The sequence below is a fragment of the Salvia hispanica genome, chromosome 1, assembly GCF_029641045.1.
Source record: "Salvia hispanica isolate PSC_SH4W2 chromosome 1, Shi_PSC_v1, whole genome shotgun sequence".
NCBI classification, from domain to species: Eukaryota; Viridiplantae; Streptophyta; class Magnoliopsida; order Lamiales; family Lamiaceae; genus Salvia; species Salvia hispanica.
Genome location: NC_142692.1, coordinates 19,909,285 through 19,929,598, shown reverse-complemented (window position 1 = coordinate 19,929,598; position 20,314 = coordinate 19,909,285). Strand labels below are relative to the sequence as shown.

Genomic DNA, 20,314 nt, shown 5'->3' with positions numbered 1-20,314 from the left:
TTTAGCATGCATGATTTATAAATATTCTTTTTTTCATCATTTATAAATAATGCTATTATCTTTGTTGCAATTTGTGTTAGAGCTGTAGGAATATTTATTCGAACGAATGTAAAATTCTAACAGAACATCATGTATGTTCTTGGTGTTGAAAGATTTCTTCAAAGGTCTATTCCGTTCACCATTAACTATGATAATTCCTTGAAGTTCACGGGAAAAACTAAACTATTTTGAAAGTTCATAATTTTATAGGTAATTTGCCCTTATTAAAACAACGTGCAGTTATTATTATAAAATTTTGCCAACACATCTATGTAATAAAGGACGTGCAAGAATTATTATATTATACACACTTAAAATCATTACAAGATAAGCTAGACAACTAATCTATCCCCATTATGAAATATTTTCAACACATCTAGTGAAAACGTCGTGCAAATATTATTATATTATAACAGCACATGATTCCTAAATCATTAGGCGTTAAGCTAGGCAATTAATTTATTCCTATTGTCGATGCATGCAAGCCACTTTAAGAATTGGCCCTTTAATTCAGTTCCAAGTCAACTATCTTAACGTTAACCTTAATTACGTACGAAACTACTATATAGTTAACTATATTTATTGATTAGTTTGACTTCAAATTGTATTTGTGTTACTCCAACGTAGCCAAATATGCTAATTGTCAATCGAATTATATCCTGTATTTATTCATTTTCAACTTGCAAATATTATTCGAAAACAAAACATTTGTAGTTCATTGGATCTTATAATCTAACGGTTAGATTAATGTCACGTGTCATCTAATAATATAGATTATTAGTCTAATAATGTAACTTAGCTAATAATATATTATTTTGATAATATAATGTACTCCCTCCGTCCCGGCTAAGATGACACATTGCTTAGCCGGCACGAGGTTTTAGGAGTTATTGGTTAAAGTGTTTAATTGGAGAGAGAAGGTGTGTGTAAATATTAAAGTAGAGAGATAAAGAAAGATGAATATTTTAATAGGAGTGAGAAAAAGTGGTTGAGTGTATGAATTGGAGAGAGAAAGTTACCAAAAAAGGAAATGTGTCATCTTAGTTGGGACAAACTAAAAAGGAAAACGTGTCATCTTAAGTGGGACGGAGGGAGTAGCATTTTAGTCTAATAATGTAGCTTGGCTAATGATGAGCAGAATGTTCTTTCTAACGCACACTATAGGTAAACAAGTAAAGCCACAAACGGGTCCGGCAGATTCACTAAACCATAAGGTCAAGCAGATCTTAGACCTATTCGGGTGTCGTCGGTTGCATATCAAGCTACTATTAAAACCTTAATCCACAATATTATTGGCTAGTATATGGAAGTAAGGATCGACCCCACAAGGATGAAGGGGTTAAAAATGTGTTTGGAGGTTTTGGAAAGGATTTCGGCTGCTGCCACACAACTAGTGGGTTAAGTATAAATTTACTGGGCTTAGCGGAATTAAAAGACTATTCTATCTACTTGACCTAGGGGACAAGAAACGTACGGACGTATGCATGAGTATCGAACACGAGTGAATGCTTAAATCTGAACTAAACGATTGAAAACACCTGCCATAACAACGATCATGTTGAACCTTTCCTGAAATAGCCAAACAAACATGCAACCGCAAGTAGGGACCAATTTCCTAACTAACGAAGGTGGCAGACTACCCGTAAAAGTTTAAAAAACAAAGCAAGATGCAGATCTGATCCTAACCACTAAACTACTTCATCTTCTTCAGGGAATCCATCGAAAGAAACAATACGAAACAGAGCATTGAACACCATTAAAACAGAACAAATCACAAATCACAAATCAAGACATAAACATGAAATTCAAGCATGAAACTACCATATCTAGGCGTGGTATCGTATCGAAAACGTTGTATCGTGTATCATATCGAAAATATCGATATGAAAGAATTTCATATCATTATCGTATCGAAAGTTTCGATATATCGAATTTCGATATATCAAACTTTCGATATAAAAAAAATTCATATCGTTATCGTATCGATATTTCGATATCGTACCGAAATTCGATATATCGTTAAATATCGATATATATCGATATGTATCGAAAATAAAATATCGATATATATCGAAAATATCGATATATCGAAAATTTTCGATATATATCCTATTTTAGATATAAAACGATATATCGCGATATAAGGAAATTCATATCGTTATCGTATCGAAAACTTACGATACGATATCGTATCGTATCGAAAATTACGATGTATCGGAAATTCGATAATTTTTTGATATTTTTCGATACGATACGAGCGATATATTATTTTTTCGGTATTTTTCCCCTGCCCTAACCATATCTAAGCTACTCGACCCAGCGGAATTGAGAATGAACAGTAACAAGCCATAACCATGCAGAATCAACACTATTCAACACTATTCAACCAGATCCCAACATCACCATAGTCAGATCCATCCTCCTCAACTCAGATCCACAAAACCAACTTGAATCCAACCAATTCCAAGATCCAACATCTTATCAATTGCTAAATGCATCCAAAACAGTAAAAACCCAAAATCAACGCCTCAAAACCCAAAGAAACATCAACAGAAACATCCATCACATTCAGATATAAACCAAATCACAAGATCTAACGTCGAGATTCACAAAACATCAACGATAACTTCGGAATTCAACACAAGGAGTTCAAACACCAGCAAATATCTTAAAGTATAAAAGTTAAACTAAAACAGAAATTGGAAATTGTTTCTTCGCCCACTTGGGACGGTGTTACACAGCTAAACTCGAACAAGACACCACCACAGCAGCCAAAATTTCATCCCATAACCAAGTGCTCAGACTAAATGAAGTAGATTTTGAAGTGGATTGAGCTATCGGGAGAATTGAGCTAAGAGTAGAACTGCCTCTTCTTTGGATATCCATCCTTTATATAGGTGAGACTCTGATTCCTAGGGCGTCTTCATGCTGATTTGACACTTGTACCCCTGAGAAGGATCTTTAAAAATTTGCTCTTTTGCTCCCATTCTGCTCCTGTCGCCATCTTTCTGATTCTCCTAGGTCTTAGCGGCAACTTCTGGTACTTCACTTTAAATTCCACTCGATTGCATCTGTCAGGTCAATTTGCACAAATTCCTAGGTCTAGCAGATTTCTTACGCACCTGAACTTAGAAATACATGTTAGCTCCCCGAAAACACAGAAATTTACCCCATAACCAATGCATGAAATGAGTCTTATCAGCTAATAATGTAACATCTTAGTCTAATAATGTAGCTAATCACAACCATCCAATCCAAGGATCCAAGGGCTGTGATTTGTTTGATGCTAACACTAAAGAGATGTGAGGACCCTAATACATCCCCTACATACAGTCCTATTATATGTAAATTCATCCCTTAGTGTAGAAATAGAGACCGAATTATATCCTTTAGATTTAGTTTTTTATGGATGAGATGAGGTGATATAGTGAAAATTTTCATTCTTCATCAGGTAGCCAAATTACATCAACTAAGGGTAATTTTTGTCAAATAAAATTCATAGTTTATTACTTTATTTAGTAGGATAAGTACTTCATTTCAATAGTTTATTACTTCATTCGATTTTGAATTTGAATTTCATAAATTTTTGCAAACTTTAAATCGAATAGACTATGTGAAGTTTTTTTATAAATGAAGTATTTCTTCTTTATTATGATGTATTCAAATGTCAATATTGATGAAATTGTAATCTCGTTGGGGAAGTTATAACTTCATTTAAAAAGGTACTGGATTAAAGTAATAACCCACTTGAAGTTTAATGAAGTAATTTGACGAAGTGGTGTACTTGTTGAATTAATTAAATGCACGTATGAATGAAGTAGTGTCACTCTTCCTCATCTGCTCTAGAATCCTTTAGAGTACTAACGTAGTTCAATAAAGCGATGAAACTATTTGAATGAGTTAATATAATAGAAAAATGAACTAATGACCTTTTCAAAATAAGTACTCCATCCGTCCCATAAAAGATGTCACACTTTCCTTTTTAGTTTGTCCCACAAAAGATGTCACATTTCCATTTTTGAAAAAAGTTCTCTCTCACATGAATATAAAAATTATATTTTCTCTCTCCATTTAACACACAAAACAAAACCTCCTAAAATTGCGTGCCGTCCCACAAGTGTGACATCTTTTGTGGGACGGAGGGAGTACTATAGAAAGTTAAATAATGTAGTAATAACCTAGGTTAATGAAGTAATAATCTATTTGAATGGACTAATATTGAAATCCAAATAATGACAATCTCCACTCCGAAATGCCTTCGAAATGCCTTTAATCAACCACAACGATTTCCACCAGAAGTCCATCAATTCAAACCGGATGAAGATATATTGTACTCGAAGCTTCTCTCGCGCGAATCCGCCAAATCCTCCTTCTACATCTACTATGGCTATGTGTTGGGGTATATTGCAGCAGAAATTGCAAATTAAATAAATCCACAAAAGAATTTATTTATGAGATTGTGTAGATCGATTCAATTTCATGCTTGAACATGTAGAGACATATTATTGTGCAATTAATCACATAATTTAAATTAAATTATGATGTTGAATACTTACAATTATGATTCTCCAAAGAATCGAAGTGGCTTGCTACTTCTCCACGTGTAGATCTTGAAACTTGAATATGATTGCAAGACCAAGGATCTTCTAACCTATGACCCTTGACTCTATAGATCCAAATTCCTTGTGGGAGGAATCTTTTAGAAATTATAAGGATCTTGAAAGAGAAGACAAGAAAGCCAAGAACACACAAAAGGGGAATTTTCGAGAACCCCTATGGGAGAGAGGGGGCCGAAAATTCTAGAGTGTGGAGGCTAGGGTTTTGTTGTGTTGTTGTCTCCTCTCCTTACATCCTTATTTATAGAGTTTATGATAGGTTAGGTTAGGGATCTATGGGGCTTGGATTGGACCTCTCCAATTGGACCTTCTTTACTAATTATAACCCATAATTCAATATAAGGTCAATGGAATATTTCTTTTGCCACTATCGAAGAAATGTTGACCGCCTATCCAATCCGTGATTACAAACAATCCGGGTTAACCCCTTTAATATATTATTTCCCGTATCTAAGACTTTCTATATCCATTAATTAATTTGTAGTCTGCTATGGACTTTAAATTAATTAACATCTTTTTATTTCCAAGAGTTTGTCCAGTACGAGATGTATATTAAAATAATATACTTTACTTTTCTAACTATTCTTGGATTAAATCCAAACCGGCCGGGTTTCCAAATAATAGAACTTCTCTCGAACACCTCTAGGGGATATAGTCAAACCACGCAGGCACACGTTTCAATGTAATAATAAAACTGACACCATACTAGTTATTAATTACTACTACCCAAGATATCAAGAATATTGGATTGCGAAAAACCCGCACCTACTGATAAGTCAAAGCAGTGTGTGATTAAATAACGTGTGTCCTATATTATTACAAATATTAAGAAATATTAAATCTCTAAGACATCGTCTTACAGTAGATAGCAACAAAGACGTGTCTATACTTTAGATCCATTCAATGCTATACCACACCCGTGTCACTAGTCATTCTCAAGGTAAAGACGATTTTCGGATGGACACTGCAACCTTTCATGATAGGTAGTCAAAGCCTATCTAGGTTGTGAAAAAGCTTTACTTCTACTCCGGCTGGGCCATCTACTGTGATGACCTTCCTGTTCCACGACCCAGCCTTCAATATAGAAGACTTAGACTGATTTTACTTGCCGGCGTTTTAATCATATAATTAAATATATAATTAAATACGGTCAATACCCATTAAAGTAAAATACACAGTATGAAGAAAACATTTATTATTCTCATTAAATAAGGAGAGTTTACAATATACAAGCAATTTATCAAATTCATAAATAAACTCGAAAGATGTTTTTTAGTATATATATTCCAACACTATGTCCCTAACACCGTCTCTGTCGTTTGGGAGACACAGTCCATGCATGCCAAAGCAGAATTCCACCGGGAATCACCAAATCCATTTGCTATCGTTCTACACCACTGGTAGAAGCAAAACCATTAAATTGAACGATCAAACTGAAATAATAGCATCTTGTGCAGGAGAAGATGAGCTCTTGAGATTGTGATCTTCTTTGGATTTACCCATCGGCCATCGCTGCTGAAGATGAAATGATTTCCCTCTCAAACGAAACAAGACCTAATCGCCTCTACTGAAAATAAAAATTAGAAAATTACCATCTGCAGCTGATAGTTGAGGTCATCCACAACACATGAAAGGGTTGAGGAGTTGCTGACTCCGATGCGATGGGGCTGGCGAGGTCGCGCGATGGAGGTAGTCGTCGGCATCGGGGGATGGGTGAGAGATAATTATATAGAGAGAAGTGGGTTGGGTTTGGGAAGGGAGGAAGAAGGGCATATACAGTAACTGCATCATTTTTGTTCTTCCAAAACTACCCTTATGTCAATTTGATTAATAAAACATCTCTTTTAGCTAGGGATGGAGAGAGTATAAGACATGATAATCACCAATTTGATGTGAGACAATAATGAGGGTTTTCAACAAGCCATGTGGATACAAGACAAAGAGATCCACGTCAACTTAGGGCTATTCTGAAATCGTAAAAATGGACCACAAATTCCCTTAAAATGTCTCACATGTAAAGTATCCAAGAACATATAGATCAAACAAGATCATCCGAGTTTGAATATGCGTTTTCGACCGTCCATGTACATATGTATATTTCATCATGCATAAAATACTCGACTCAAGATAGGTCAAATCCATTGCATCTGACTCTTGGGGAGAATAATCAAATCCCTACAATTAAGGCTGGCATTATAAAATATTAATATGATGTAAATCCAGGCTATAAAGGCTTGTAATCAAGATGTACAAGATGAAAACCTTAGCTTGACACTGACCTTAGAATCCGTCCTACTGCTATATAAACCCTCTAAAAACAACAATCAAAACATAACCAAAACACTCAGGTGAACAAATATGGCTAGGAAACTCATGCTTTTCCATATGTTGATGGCTGTATCCATGTTAGCCACCCGCCTCGAAGCCGGGGGCAAGTTTCCTATAGTGCACTTCATCGACGCCATGAGCAAGCCAATCGATCTTCACATCAGATCCGGTGGCCTGTCGAGCTCGGCTCAGCTACAGCCTGGCCAGGATTACGGGATGAGACTGAAAGTGGACGACGTACATTCCGTGATGAGCGTATGCGGCTCCACATTTGCGTCGTTTAATGCGTACGAGCCGGCCCGTGATAAAGGGCACGCCGCCGTGTTTTGGAGAGGTAGCTACAAAGGGTTTTACATGAGCCATGACAAGGTTCATTGGAATCTGGTGGCTCGTTGGGAATATGAATAGTTTTCTATTTTAATTTTGTAATCATGAGTTCAAACAAATTTAGTTAAATTTGTCTCTTTTTGTATGTTGTAGTAGCATTCTGTTATGAGAATCAAGCTTTGTGTTTTTATTATTTCTGCAACGTCTGTTTGTAAGTGTGAATAATAAAATGTGGTATTAAATTTTGAGCAAATGTCATTCTAATTTTTTTCTAAGATTGATCGCAACCTGATGTGCAGCAGCTATTTTTTTTAATGTGCTTAATTGTGAATCAATTCCATAACCTTCCGTGTCACATTTTTGTGCCTATAAATAGGTGGAGTTTGGGAGAAAAGAATAAAACTATAACAAACATTTTCCACTTTCTCTAGCTATCTACATCATAGTGTGTATTTTAGCATTGTCTAGCTCGATTCTCGTAATTCCATCAAGTTTGCGGGTTTTTAGCGGGCTTGAGGTGCTTCTACACGCTAACAGGAAATCGTTTTATCTTTGGGGACAATAAACCAATCCGTGAGCACTAGTCGGGCCGTAATTTGTCGTGTGGAAATAGGGCTTTCCTTGACTCGATTTATTGTTCGTTTGTTTTATTATTTTCACTGTAATTTCCCTTCCACTTATTATTGTCATTTCCATATTAATTAATCTCTTTCTCTCTCTTATTTTTTTTTTCTCTTTTTCTCCTACATTATTTATATTTTCTATTTTATTTTACCAATTTCTGATTAAAACTCGTAACGATCACAAATAAGACTATTTTTTGTACATAGATGAAGTAATATAATTAATTACTTTTACATAACAAGTATTCCCTTCATTCCGACTAAAATGATATACGTATTTTTTAATCGAGAGATTTTAAGATTTGTTGATTAATATGTTTTAAGATTTGTTGATAGCAATTAGATAAATTTCATTATTTTCAACAATTTATCCTAATTAAACATTGTGAATAAAAATATTTTACTTTATATAAATAGAAGTTTTCACAAACTCAACCTTGTATCTGGCGTGATGCTTGCAACAAGCTGTTGATCAATTTATTTTTTCCTTAAGCAATGTCTATCAGCGAGGAATTCCAAGCTAGTAAGTAGTTTCATCTCTAGATTTCCTTTTTATTTTTTTCTCGTGTAGTTTTCCGGAACCCGCGTTCGTCAGATTGACCTAATTTCCTTGAAAATTCTCGTGTAATCGTTTGAATCTGTTAATCTGAATTGAAATTGGTCTGGTTTGCCTCTATTTGAAACGTTCCTTTTTACTTAATTGGGGAAGCCGAAGTTTTACAATTTTTCATCTGATTTTAGCCAATTTATATTGTGGGAATCAAGTCGTGAATAATATGCTCTCTTTTGTATTGAATTATGCTGATGCTTCTTCTTGTTTGTTTTGTTGCTGAAAAGATATTGAAGCCTTGCCCAATATAATACAAAGGAAATATGCTCTGTTACGAGATTTGGATAAGAGCTTGCAAGGTATGTCACACCAGAAAATTATTACTCCTGTTGTTTGTTTGTTATCTTTAGTTCTTTCCTTTTTTGGTTGGAGTCGTCTAGTCACGCATGTCGGTAGCTTAGTTTCTTTAGGCGTCTCTGGTAGTCTGTTACGGACTCAATGTCTGGGCCCTCTCCCATAACAGGCTAGTCTTGTGTGTTGAGTTCTCCTAGTTGGTATGTATCATAGTCACACATGTCGGTAGTTTAGTTTGGTTGGGAGCCCTGACTATTTAATTCTCTCAAGGTTTGTTCGAGGGTGGTTCGGAATTTTGAGAGCACACATGTTGGAATTGATAGATGATTGTACTTCCTTTGCTATGAAGGTATATACTCCTTGGATGGTTGATAAGGATTGGTAATTTCTTTTGAACACCTTGGTATTGAACGACAATAGCTAAAGGCGAAGCCTTCCTTAGTGAAATAATTGTATGCTCTCTGATTCTAAGTTAATCGATTCGTATACCTTTATGGACGTCTCAAGCTAAATTACTCATTCTTCTTTTGGCAAAAATCAATCCTTTAAACCTTCCTTATATTAGTCCTACTTTGTTCTTTTTTCATTTATTTAATTTATTGTCTCTCCATTAACTATTTTATTCTCTTTCTACTTAACTCACTAAACACCATCTTAAATCAGGCCAAAAAGAAACGTCTCGATTAACTAGATTTACTTGGAACAAAGGGTATCTTTTATTTCCTACTTCTCTTGCAATGTATTGCTTTTTGCTTACAAACAAACACGACCTTCTTCACTTTCATTCTCTTACACAGGACAACTCAAACCATTTGGTTGTACACTGCCCCATTTGATTGTCAGTGAAAGTTCACCACACCATTTTATACGCAGTGAAAGGCGGTGGTACTGAAATAACAATGAAACTAAAGATATAACCATGAAACTAAGATATGATAACTAGAAGACTCTTTCTTAACTAAGGATATCTGACAATCTAAAGTTGTCTTCAAGTGGTATCCATAGTCTTCTCTTTGCCCATCCGTATGCTAAGACTCTTCTCTGCGTCTTCTCTCTTCTTCCGTATTGCTCATTTGTGCACGAGCCGCATGAGCCACAAGTGCACGCTATCAAAGTGCATGACCAGGCCACGCCTAAAGTTTCTGGTGGCAGTGACGTTGACGACTCTCCAAGGGTGGTTCCTCTTCCACCTTGAGAACAAGCTGTTTTTGAGCACCATTGCAGCTGATACGGATCATCACGGACGTGGAAACAGTAAACGAGATGTGAAGAGGATAGAGTCAGTTTTTTCGTGGTTATCTTTATTTCTTTCTTTTTTGGTTGGAGTCTTGTAGTCATGGATGTCTTTGATTGTTTTGTTTTTTCAGGTATCATTATTTTGCGTCTCTCTAGTATTTGATTTGGTTAGAATTCTTGGCTATTTCATCCCTTGGGGTTTGAAAGGGGAGACAGTCTGGAATTTTAGTTTGTATTGGTACTTGGCCAAGGCCTCTCAAGAGGAGTCTGTATTCTCGTCCAATTCAATCGTTCATTTATGAGTTGTATTGTCAATCCATTTGTGTGCATATTTTTATCTAACAGTTGCAGTGATTGTTCTCTGTCATTATCGCTAACATCTTGTGTGAAACTGATTGGCAGTCTATAAGAGTAGTTGCTCTTACATTTTGTTTCTTGAAGGTTGTCTTTGTACTTGTTCAAACAGCATAAACTATTCAAGTCAGTGTCGAATAAAGAGAAATGGCTAGCTTCTACAAGTCTAATTTGTATAATCTAAGCTTTCAACTCAGTGTCGTATACAGTGGAATGGTTTATAATATTTCACCATAGTGTTCTCTCACTGCTTGCTAGATTCCTATATTTTAACTTTTCAACCTGTCTGCTACATAAACCAGGCAATACTGATAAAGTTTTGCTTGGGATATGAACTGGTTCCTTTCTTCTCAGCATTTCTGGATTTTCAAACGTGTAAGAAAAAATCCATACAGAAACATGGTGGCCATGCTTTCTTGTCTCATTGATTTCCTGTATCTTATATCAACAAACAGAAATTCAGAAGCAAAACGAACAGCGCTGTGAACAGGAGATAGATGATATGAAGCGTGGTATAAAATCCGGTAGCATCACACCCAATTCTTCTCTTCTCAAATTTACAGACGATGCTGTAGATGAGCAAAAACATGCCATAAGGATTGCCGATGAGAAAGTAGCATTGGCGGTTCAGGCTTATGACTTGGTACTGAACCAACACTCCCTAATCTGTGTGGTGATTCTATATGATAGTGTGCTTTGTTTTTGAATGCGTATCAAGATATTTTCATCGTTCCTGATTGTATCTTAATCTAATCATTACTTTAATCTTATTCCAATAATACTTGTTTATAATTTATTAATTTCCTGTATGTGTATATATTAGCTCTGTTTGTTATTTCGTGTTTATGACTGGGGATACTAAGAACTTCTACTTTTAGCTGATGTATCTTGCTTTGGTTTCAAACAATATGTATATTGTTAAAGGGGGAGAGACCTGCACATGAACTGTTTAATAATTTGACAGACAAAATAGTAATGATCAGTTGGCAAACCAACACATGCCAACTGCTTCAAGAAAAGACTCTAAAGACACTTCTTGGAATTAAACGCATTAAACTCCCCTTTGCGTGGATCTTTGGCCAATGCCAATGCCGATGCCGATGCTACTAAATGCAAGACATAGATAAACCCCTCACAAACCTCAAGGGTATTTATTCTAATCATTCCTACCATGAAACCAAATAGTCGAGAACTGATAAAGAAGACATAATGAAAGGACTGTAATCAAAACAAACTACTGGAAATAAGAAAGACTCTACTAACAAATATATCTCTTTAACTCTTGATCCAACTCAGCAAAGAATGCAACCTTCCTTGGGCCTCTCGTGTCGACCTTCAGCGGTCCATCCGTACTATCATATATACTAGAGATACTGCAGGAAAGCCTGTTCACATAAAAAAATTAAATTGGATAACTGGAGAAATATACAGTTACCTTATTGCTTTTGATTATGGTAACACATAAACTGTAAGTTTGGGTTTAATCCGTACAAGACATGGAAACATGGGATATAATGAATATCTATTGGTCAACAGGATGTTGTAGTTCTGGTACTAAGATTGGGATCCTTGTACAGATCTCATGAAACATGTTTTCTTTAATGCAGAGTTTTAAAAGTTGATCATTTTTCTTTGACAAGAATCCCTCTTGTTCAAAATTGTATGATTACTGAATGGTTATATGACCAATAGACTTGAATATCAAAATCGAAGATGTGTTGGATATGGAGAATCATCATAAATCCATGATATTGTGGTAAAAGAGGATTTCCTAAACATAAATGGGATTACTTTCTTGCATGTACTATAGAGCTTTCCTGGCTTAATCTGTGCATATAGCTTGTTGCCTTAACGAGTAATTTTTTGATGGAAAAGGTAGACACTCACATTCAACAGCTTGATCAATACTTGAAGAAATTTGATGAGGATCTTCGGCGTGGTATTCATCTAGTTGCTCTAATATAACTCTTTATCTGAATATGGTCCAGTTGCAGAGTGCCATCTGCTAATGTGTACAATGAATATATATCTTGTTTCTCACAGTTAATGTATCTTTTGGTATGAAACAGCCGAAAGGGATGCCATAGCTGCAACTCCTCCAACTCATGATATGAATGTCAAAGCTGGAAGGTCTGGCGAAACTAGCAATAGAGGGCGTAAGAAGTAAACCCTTACTCTGGACTCAAATAAATAGAATTTCTGTGCAATTGTCTAGAACTTTGCATGATTTGTATATTCAGATTTCCCTTGTGAACGTTACTTTTACCTAAATCCGAAAATTATGTGTTGTGTGAGAGTGTTAATTTAACTAAAACCCAAGTCATTCCCAACTCCCACACAGAAGAAAAAGAGGAGAAACTGCGAGCAGGCAATGATGCTGTATGTGATAATCCTTGTTGGCTAGTGCGCTTTAGGTTTGTAGCTCAGTTTTCGAATATTGTAAATTCTCTGGGATGTCAGCTACAGGAATGAATGTAAAATAGCTAGTCGGGAGCCAGTCTATCTGTTGATGGAAAGAACTATTGTTGTCTTATGGAAATATTTTTAGAGCCTTATGAGTGCTAGTATTTGATTTTTGATTGAGTAAATGTAATCTTTTATGCAGGACGCGCGTTGCAGCAGCAAATGTATCTGTGGCCTCAGCCTCCGGAACTGGTGCAACGACTGCAGCAAATCCCAGCATGGAATTAGATCTGCCTGTTGACCCAAACGAGCCCACGTATTGTTTCTGCAACCAAGTGAGCTATGGTGAAATGGTTGCATGTGACAATCCCGATGTAAGTAAACAACTCCCTCCTTGCTTCTTTCCCACCTTTGAGTTGAGATGACAAAATTTGCGGCTTTTGTATGCAGTGCAAGATAGAATGGTTCCATTATGGCTGTGTTGGGCTTAAAGAACAGCCAAAAGGCAAATGGTATTGTTCAGATTGTGTCGGGAGCCAAAGGCGTAGGAAAGTGAGATAACGGACTCTGACTTGCTTCCCGAGTAATACTTCGTATGTTAATAAAAACTTCCACATTTCGAATTTGAACTACAAAGTCATGACTGAATTTGCGGTGTAACGAGTGCACTTTGCTACAGATATATGAAGAGTGATGATATAGCGTTGTCGACTTCATGCAATATAGCACCCATTGATAATGTACTCTCGTTCTGCGCAAACTCTGATATTATTATCGATGAGAATGGAGTTATCAAAGATTAGATGTATTCATATTATTTTGGATCAAGTTTAATAGTATTTGATTTAATTTCAAATATATATTGTGTGCATAATTCTTTCAAACATAATTTCATTCTACCAAACAAATACTCCATCCATCCCACAATAAGAGTCATGTGTTGTCATTTCGATTTGTCCCACAATAAGAGTCTTATTTTACTCCCTTTTATCATAAATGGTAAGTAGATTTTACATTTCATTAACTTATTCTACTTACATTTTACTATAAAACTAACATATATAAGTAAGACTTATATTCCACTAACTTATTCAACAAATTTTTTCTTTATACTCCCTCCGTCCCATTAAAAATGCAACGTTTTCCTTTTTTGGTTGTCCCATTAAAAATGAAACGTTTCCTTAAATGGAAACAACTCTATCTCTACTTTTTCATCTCTCTTACTTTACTCTCTCTTCATTAACTCACAAAACAACACTACATAAAATCCCATGCTGATTCTCAAATATTGCATTTTAAGTGGGACGGAGGGAGTATTTCTTAAAACTCATGTCATCTTACTATGGTAAGGACTCCTATTGCTATTGCTAGACAGGGAGAGGAATTTAGAAGTATGATTCAAATACAATTCCAATTTCATTTATTTCTATTTTCATCTGTCCCAAAAAATTTGTCATTTATCACCTTTAATTTTTTTTTAGTGTCACTTTTTCATTTTATTATTTTTAGTAATGAATCATACATTTCACTAACTCATTCTTATCCATATTTTATTATAAAACTAGGACTTACAAGCTACCAACTTTTTTAACCGACTTTTTATTATATTCCTTAAAACTTGTGCCAACTTAAACGGTGACAAACTTAGCCATGATCGTCTACAAAATCTCAAAATCAATAACTGTAGAATTTCTTGAGAGTGAAAATGAGATGAAAAGTGGCGGAGAGATAAATAATTAATGGACAATTCCAAAACAATTGAGTCTAACTAACCCTACCAAACCAACTCGCCCTATCATTACATCCCGCTTAAAAATAACACAACTCTCTTTTATTCTTTTCTTCTGTTCAACAATTGTTAAGCAGCATTCTTTCACCTCAGTAGTCCATGCCACCCATTCCTCCCATGCCCCCGCCGCCCATTGGTGGTCCAGCTTTCGGCTCTGTCGGTTGCTCCACCACAATCGCCTCTGTCGTTGTCATCAATGAAGAGACACTGCCAAACAAAGCAATTATAGCCGAACATCGGTCATGGGAGAGACATAGGAATATTTGTAAAGTTCTATTTATCCAGAGAGTGGGGGGTTTTACCTAGCAGCATCAACGAGCGCAGTTCTAATGACCTTCAACGGGTCGATGATACCAGCCTTTACCATATCCACGTATTCACCTATTTGTCACAATTTATACATACATTTTTAGGATTCAGAGCATAAAACAGCACACAATCTCTATTGAAAAGCACGGTATTATTATGTATCCATATATTACCCTTAGCTGCATCATATCCGAGGTCTGGATTTTCTGATTCCAACAATTTGCCAACCACAACGGCACCCTCCACACCGGCATTTGCTGCAATTGTGTAAACCGGTGTCTACATTTACAAAACCTAGTACGTTAGGGCAGAGGTCGAGGTATATCTGGTGCCATTACTATAATGGATCATATCATCAAATCATACCTTCAAAGCATTTTGAATAATTTGGACACCAATCTTCTGATCGAAGTTGGCTGTTGGCAGCTTCTCCAATTCTTTGGCTGCGTAGAGGAGAGCAACACCTCCACCTGTAATATAATAGGAAGATCATCTCAGCATCTCTTTCCTGATTATTCAGCTAAAAATTTAAGAAAACGTGGTGAAACAGAAAACATACCGGGCACAATCCCTTCCTCTACAGCTGCTTTTGTGGCATTAAGAGCATCAGTCACTCTATCTTTCTTCTCACCAACTTCTGCTTCGCTAGCTCCTCCAATCTAAGAGAATGTTTAAAAATGTTAGTCATATTCATCCCATTTAAGGAAAAAAACTTTTTTGATGACACAGGCAATTCAAGAAAGCAAAAAGGTGTAACCTTTAGCACAGCTACACCGCCGGAGAGCTTGGCAAGCCTTTCTTGCAACTTCTCCTTGTCGTAATCAGAAGTGCTCAATTCAACTGCTGACCTGATCTGTATTTATAGAACATACATGTAAACATGGATAAAAGAAACAGCGAAATCAAAAAGTTATTATAATCATAGCTCAAAAGCAGCACCGTAAGAATTAACACAAACCTGCTCGCATCTTTCTTCAATGGATTTCTTCTCACCAGATCCATCAAGAATAACAGTATCATCCTTTGATATGGTTACCTGAGAAGGACAAAAACCAGATCAGCTAAACCCGTAAAATGCAGGCAGGTAAAGATAACAACAAATAAGTCTAGCAGATCTAACCTTCTTGCACGATCCAAGTATATCCAGCTCCACATCATCCAAGTTCATTCCAAGCTCTTCCGTTATGACCTGTCCACATGAATTTTATTACAAAAAATGCAACACTAAATAAAATCATTGCATAAAAAAAGAAGATTATAGCATGATACATACTTGGCCTCCAGTTAAAACAGCAAGATCCTGCAAGCCCGATTTCCTGTTCTCACCGAACCCAGGGGCTTTGATTGCACAGACTTTGATTCCAGCTCGAAGCTTGTTAAGGATAAGAGTGGCCAGTGCATCGCTTTCCACATCCTCCGCGACAATCAGAAGTGGCCTTTGCCTCTGTACAGATAGACACATGCTCAACCACATATTTGTATCTACTTTGAACTTCAGAACTAAAATAAATATGCATACCTTCAAAGCCAATTCAAGGACTTTAACAATAGCATTTATGCTAGAAATTTTCTTCTCATAAATAAGAATAAGAGGATCCTCCAATTCCTATCAATGGTAAGAGCCAAATGTTAAACAATGCAAGAAGATGGGAAAATGGTTTTCTTCAAGCTAGTAGATAATTACTTACAAAAAAACCTTGTTCAGGTATTTTTAAACACTTACACATTTCTGAGTCTTCTGGTTTGTGATGAAGTATGGGGAGATATAGCCTCTGTCAAGCTTCATACCCTCAACTACTTCTAACTCATTGAACAGTGTCTTCCCATCCTACAACACCAAATAAGCCAACCACATTACTTGATAAGCACAGATAAAGCAACCCACAATTGAAAGCAAACAATTAGTATATGATTGCTCATTTGAATTTTCTATCAATATCATTAGTTCCATCAAAAGGAAACAATTGAAATTCAGAATCTATGGATGAATAGTGCAAATCTATTACTTCATTCAACAGGACAAATATATCCAAGCACTAGTTGATAATAGAGCACATACTTGAATTGTGATGACACCCTCTTTTCCAACTTTTTCCATGGCCTTTGCAATCAGCTCACCAATTTCTCTTTCTCCATTAGCAGAGATAGTTCCAACCTACAAAACGTGCGATCAAGCCGTAAGAAAAAGAGAAGAAATACAAATTAACTTCTCCACTTTAAATCACATATTGTACTTTTCATTACTAAACTAAGGGTAGAAAATACTCATTGTGGACACTGATCACAAAAAGACAGCAAACAACGTACCTGAGCAATCTCCTCCGATGTGCTAATCATCCTTGCTCTGCTTTTCAAGTTTGTAACAACAGCATCAACAGCCATGGTAATGCCACGTCTTAGATCCATGGCGTTCATGCCAGCTGCCACTGACTTGCAGCCTTCGGTGAATATTGCACGAGTAAGGACAGTAGCACAGGTTGTACCTAAAACATTCAATACACACAATTGTTAACACCATGCAACTAAACAACATGCAGCTGACGCGCAAGCGAACAACACAGAAAAAAGTGGCATGCACTCACCATCACCAGCAACATCATTGGTAGCATTTGCCACCTGTTTAACAAGGCTTGCACCAATATTCTTAACTTTGTCCTTAAATTCAATGCTCTTAGCAACAGTGACACCATCCTTTGTCACTTTGGGTGCACCCCAGCTCTGCTCAATCACTACATTACGCCCCTGAATCGAACAACCCGACATTAAACTTCTCACAACTGAGTCAGTAATACAATACTCAGATATAAATTACAAAATCAAGCTAATAACTTTACAAATTACTAAAGGGGACAAATCAAATTGCACTATAAGGTTATTACTTTAGGACCCATGGTGACTTTAACAGCATCAGCAAGCTCTTCAACACCCTTAAGCATCAAAGCCCTAGCCTCCACTCCAAATCTAATATCTTTGGCAGCATAGTTTCTGCTCCATCCCAATCTACCCCCAATCTGCACCGGACCCACAAAAGTAAATCCATTATACAGCTCAAAGCGTATCAGATAATATCGTTTTGTATGTTAAAAATCAAATCTTGGTACCTGTTGGCTGCTTTTACTCACAACGCTGCACAAAGAAACAAAAACCAAAGGAAGGGTTTTAACAATCAAGTCATAGCAAACACAGAGATGTAGTTATGGTTGTAAATCGGTTTAATTACCTGGCTTTGGAGGCTAGATTTGCTGCAAAACGATACATGTTTTGACGCAGAATTGTTGAGTTGAGATAGAGAATTAGGGGAGAAGGTGAGTATTGTGTGTGCTTTAAAAGAAATTGAGAAGAGTCTGGAAGATCTATGAAGATTGAATCTACTAGGGTTTATGGTAATGAGACGGCTCCCTCTTCATAAAAGGGTTTAAGCTTCTTGCTCCTCACGTTTTCTTATTTTTGGGTTGTTTCTTGTCTCAACCAGTTCTATTGGACACAAAATTCTAAAATTAATATTCCCTCCGTTCTGCGTAGTCATTTTGTTTTCTGCACTCGTTTTGAAAAAATGATAATAAATAGTTAAAATAAGAGAAAGTAAAGTAAGTGACAAAATAAGATAAATAAAAGTCTTATCTACATTATTCTTTTTCTTATTTTACCTTTACTCCACTTTAACTATTTATTATGATTTTTGTAAAATGAGTGCAGAAAATGAAATGACTCAACTACCGTGGAACGGAGGGAATATTCAAATTTAAATATTATTACTAAAAAAAAAGAAAGTAAGGGGATAAAAGAAGAAAGTAAGGGGATAAAAGAGAGAGTAAAAAATGGAAGGACAAAAGTTTTGTCAAAAAAAATTTAATTAAGTAAATAAAATACTATAGAGCAAACAACAGGAATCTCTTTGAGCCAATATTAGGATTTCATTTGTAATTTTAGTTCGTTCTATATAAGAAAGTTGTTTTTTGCCTTTAGTATAAATACTAAGTAGATTATATATTTTACACTTAGCCAATATCAAGCACGTGATTTCACTACAATTTTCTGATACAATTTCTAATGAGATAGCAACATTGTATATAGGCCAAATAGAGTCCTAATCCAAAGAGCTTACATTATAACAAAAATAAAAGTTTTTTCGGACTTTTGATGTTTAATTATATCTAGTAGAAAAGTAATTAGACTTTGAGCAAGCCTATGGTAAACTTTGCATGATGCATGATTTGAGTGTTATATACTTTACCTTTATATACTTTGAGAGTGAGAGAAAAAATCACTTCCCATCTTTGGAAGTTTGTCACATATGAGTGCATGAATTTGATTGCGTTATTTCATGCTGAATAAGTCTTGCTTGATTTGATTGCGTTATCTATTCTTCATCTTTTGAGGCAATTACGACGTCTAGTCCTTGTGCATTCCATACGTCTATTCTTCTGTCTTTATTGTTTTGTTCGAGGACAAACAAAAATGTAAGTTTGGGGGAGTTGATAGGCTCGGATTTTGCACTGTTTTAAGGCCTTTATTTGGTCTATTTTTATTGTCAAAATCACAATTCATATTCATATTTTGCATATTTTCTCTATATTGGTATTTTTGACTTGTTTTGTGAGAATTGTGCATATTTGAGCCTAAAAAGACAGGAAAGTTGAAGTTGGAAATCTGGAGCATTCAAGAAGTCCAGCGGTCCGCTGCAACGTGCACAGCTACCGCTGGAGCCTAGTGACCGCCGTACCAGTAGCGGTCCGCTCCGGAGAAATTTGTGTTGAAAACACGTCCAGCGACCGCAGGGGAATGCATAGCGACCACTCGAGGAGTTTCTAAAGCTACAGGATTATTCACAGCGAACGCTGCAACATAGTGTAGCGAGCGACCGCTATCCGAGAGTCAGAGGCTACGGATCATTGTGCAGCGACCGCAGGCCAAGGTGCAGCGGCCCGCTGCGATAACGCGGCACGAATTTGACCTACTTTCTCCCCAAGATTTACCAAACATAGCCACTTTTTACCTTATTTCATGGAGCTCGATTTTTCCTCTATATATATCCCCTCCAACCTCTTCATTATCATCTTCTTTTTGCCTCATAATTCTATAGCATAAAATTGAGAGAGTTCTTCATTGTGCAAGAGATTGAAGAAGGAATCAAGAGAAGATCAAGGCTACAAGGATTCAACCTTTGGGTTTCATTGCTTTAGTTCTTATGTTCACTTTGTTTTCCCTTCATTCTATGTTTTTAGCTTGTTCAATTATGTGTAACTAAATTCATATGATTCTAGGGATGTGTTAGTAACGACTTTGGTTATACAATTCCGTTTTCTATTTAATATCCGTTTTGTTTTTACTTCGTTGCTTCCCTAAGTTGTTCCGTAATACTTCATTTTTGAGTGACACATTCGAT

The 20,314-nt window shown here is 36.1% G+C and overlaps 2 protein-coding genes across 3 annotated transcripts; one reads left to right on the top strand and one right to left on the bottom strand.

Annotated features, from left to right (window-relative positions):
• Window positions 1-8,339: 8,339 nt before the first annotated feature.
• LOC125223384 (PHD finger protein ING1-like) lies at window positions 8,340-13,688 on the top strand. 2 transcript variants are annotated; one of them, XM_048126513.2, is made up of 8 exons: window positions 8,340-8,456; window positions 8,771-8,842; window positions 10,883-11,070; window positions 12,303-12,366; window positions 12,497-12,590; window positions 13,033-13,204; window positions 13,281-13,423; window positions 13,510-13,688. In XM_048126513.2, the coding sequence occupies exons 1-7, from the start codon at window positions 8,429-8,431 to the stop codon at window positions 13,389-13,391; spliced, it is 729 nt and encodes a 242-aa protein (XP_047982470.1). In that variant the 5' UTR covers window positions 8,340-8,428; the 3' UTR covers window positions 13,392-13,423; window positions 13,510-13,688. The 2 variants fall into 2 exon arrangements, with proteins under 2 accessions (XP_047982470.1, XP_047982469.1); XM_048126512.2 differs by having other exon boundaries at window positions 13,281-13,688.
• Window positions 13,689-14,487: 799 nt separating this feature from the next.
• Window positions 14,488-18,409, bottom strand: LOC125223383 (chaperonin CPN60-2, mitochondrial). The gene is made up of 17 exons (XM_048126511.2): window positions 18,149-18,409; window positions 18,030-18,054; window positions 17,808-17,939; window positions 17,511-17,670; window positions 17,236-17,411; window positions 16,988-17,083; window positions 16,652-16,756; window positions 16,448-16,534; window positions 16,202-16,372; window positions 16,049-16,117; window positions 15,887-15,964; window positions 15,686-15,781; window positions 15,488-15,587; window positions 15,295-15,398; window positions 15,102-15,207; window positions 14,922-15,000; window positions 14,488-14,826 (listed from the first exon to the last, which is right to left on the bottom strand). Exons 1-17 carry the CDS (start codon window positions 18,184-18,186, stop codon window positions 14,709-14,711), a joined length of 1,740 nt encoding a protein of 579 aa, XP_047982468.1. The 5' UTR covers window positions 18,187-18,409; the 3' UTR covers window positions 14,488-14,708.
• Between the last annotated feature and the right edge of the window lie 1,905 nt (window positions 18,410-20,314).

Excerpts from the sequence above, each read along its gene's own strand:
- LOC125223384 (XM_048126513.2), top strand. The coding sequence starts at position 8,429 with ATGTCTATCAGCGAGGAATTCCAAGCTA. Across the intron at positions 12,367-12,496 it reads TGATGAGGATCTTCGGCGTG|CCGAAAGGGATGCCATAGCT; the intron begins GTATTCATCTAG and ends GGTATGAAACAG. Across the intron at positions 12,591-13,032 it reads AGCAATAGAGGGCGTAAGAA|GACGCGCGTTGCAGCAGCAA; the intron begins GTAAACCCTTAC and ends TCTTTTATGCAG.
- LOC125223383 (XM_048126511.2), bottom strand. The coding sequence starts at position 18,186 with ATGTATCGTTTTGCAGCAAATCTAGCCTCCAAAGCCAG. Across the intron at positions 17,084-17,235 it reads CATCGGAGGAGATTGCTCAG|GTTGGAACTATCTCTGCTAA; the intron begins GTACGTTGTTTG and ends CACGTTTTGTAG. Across the intron at positions 15,588-15,685 it reads GCGGTGTAGCTGTGCTAAAG|ATTGGAGGAGCTAGCGAAGC; the intron begins GTTACACCTTTT and ends ACATTCTCTTAG.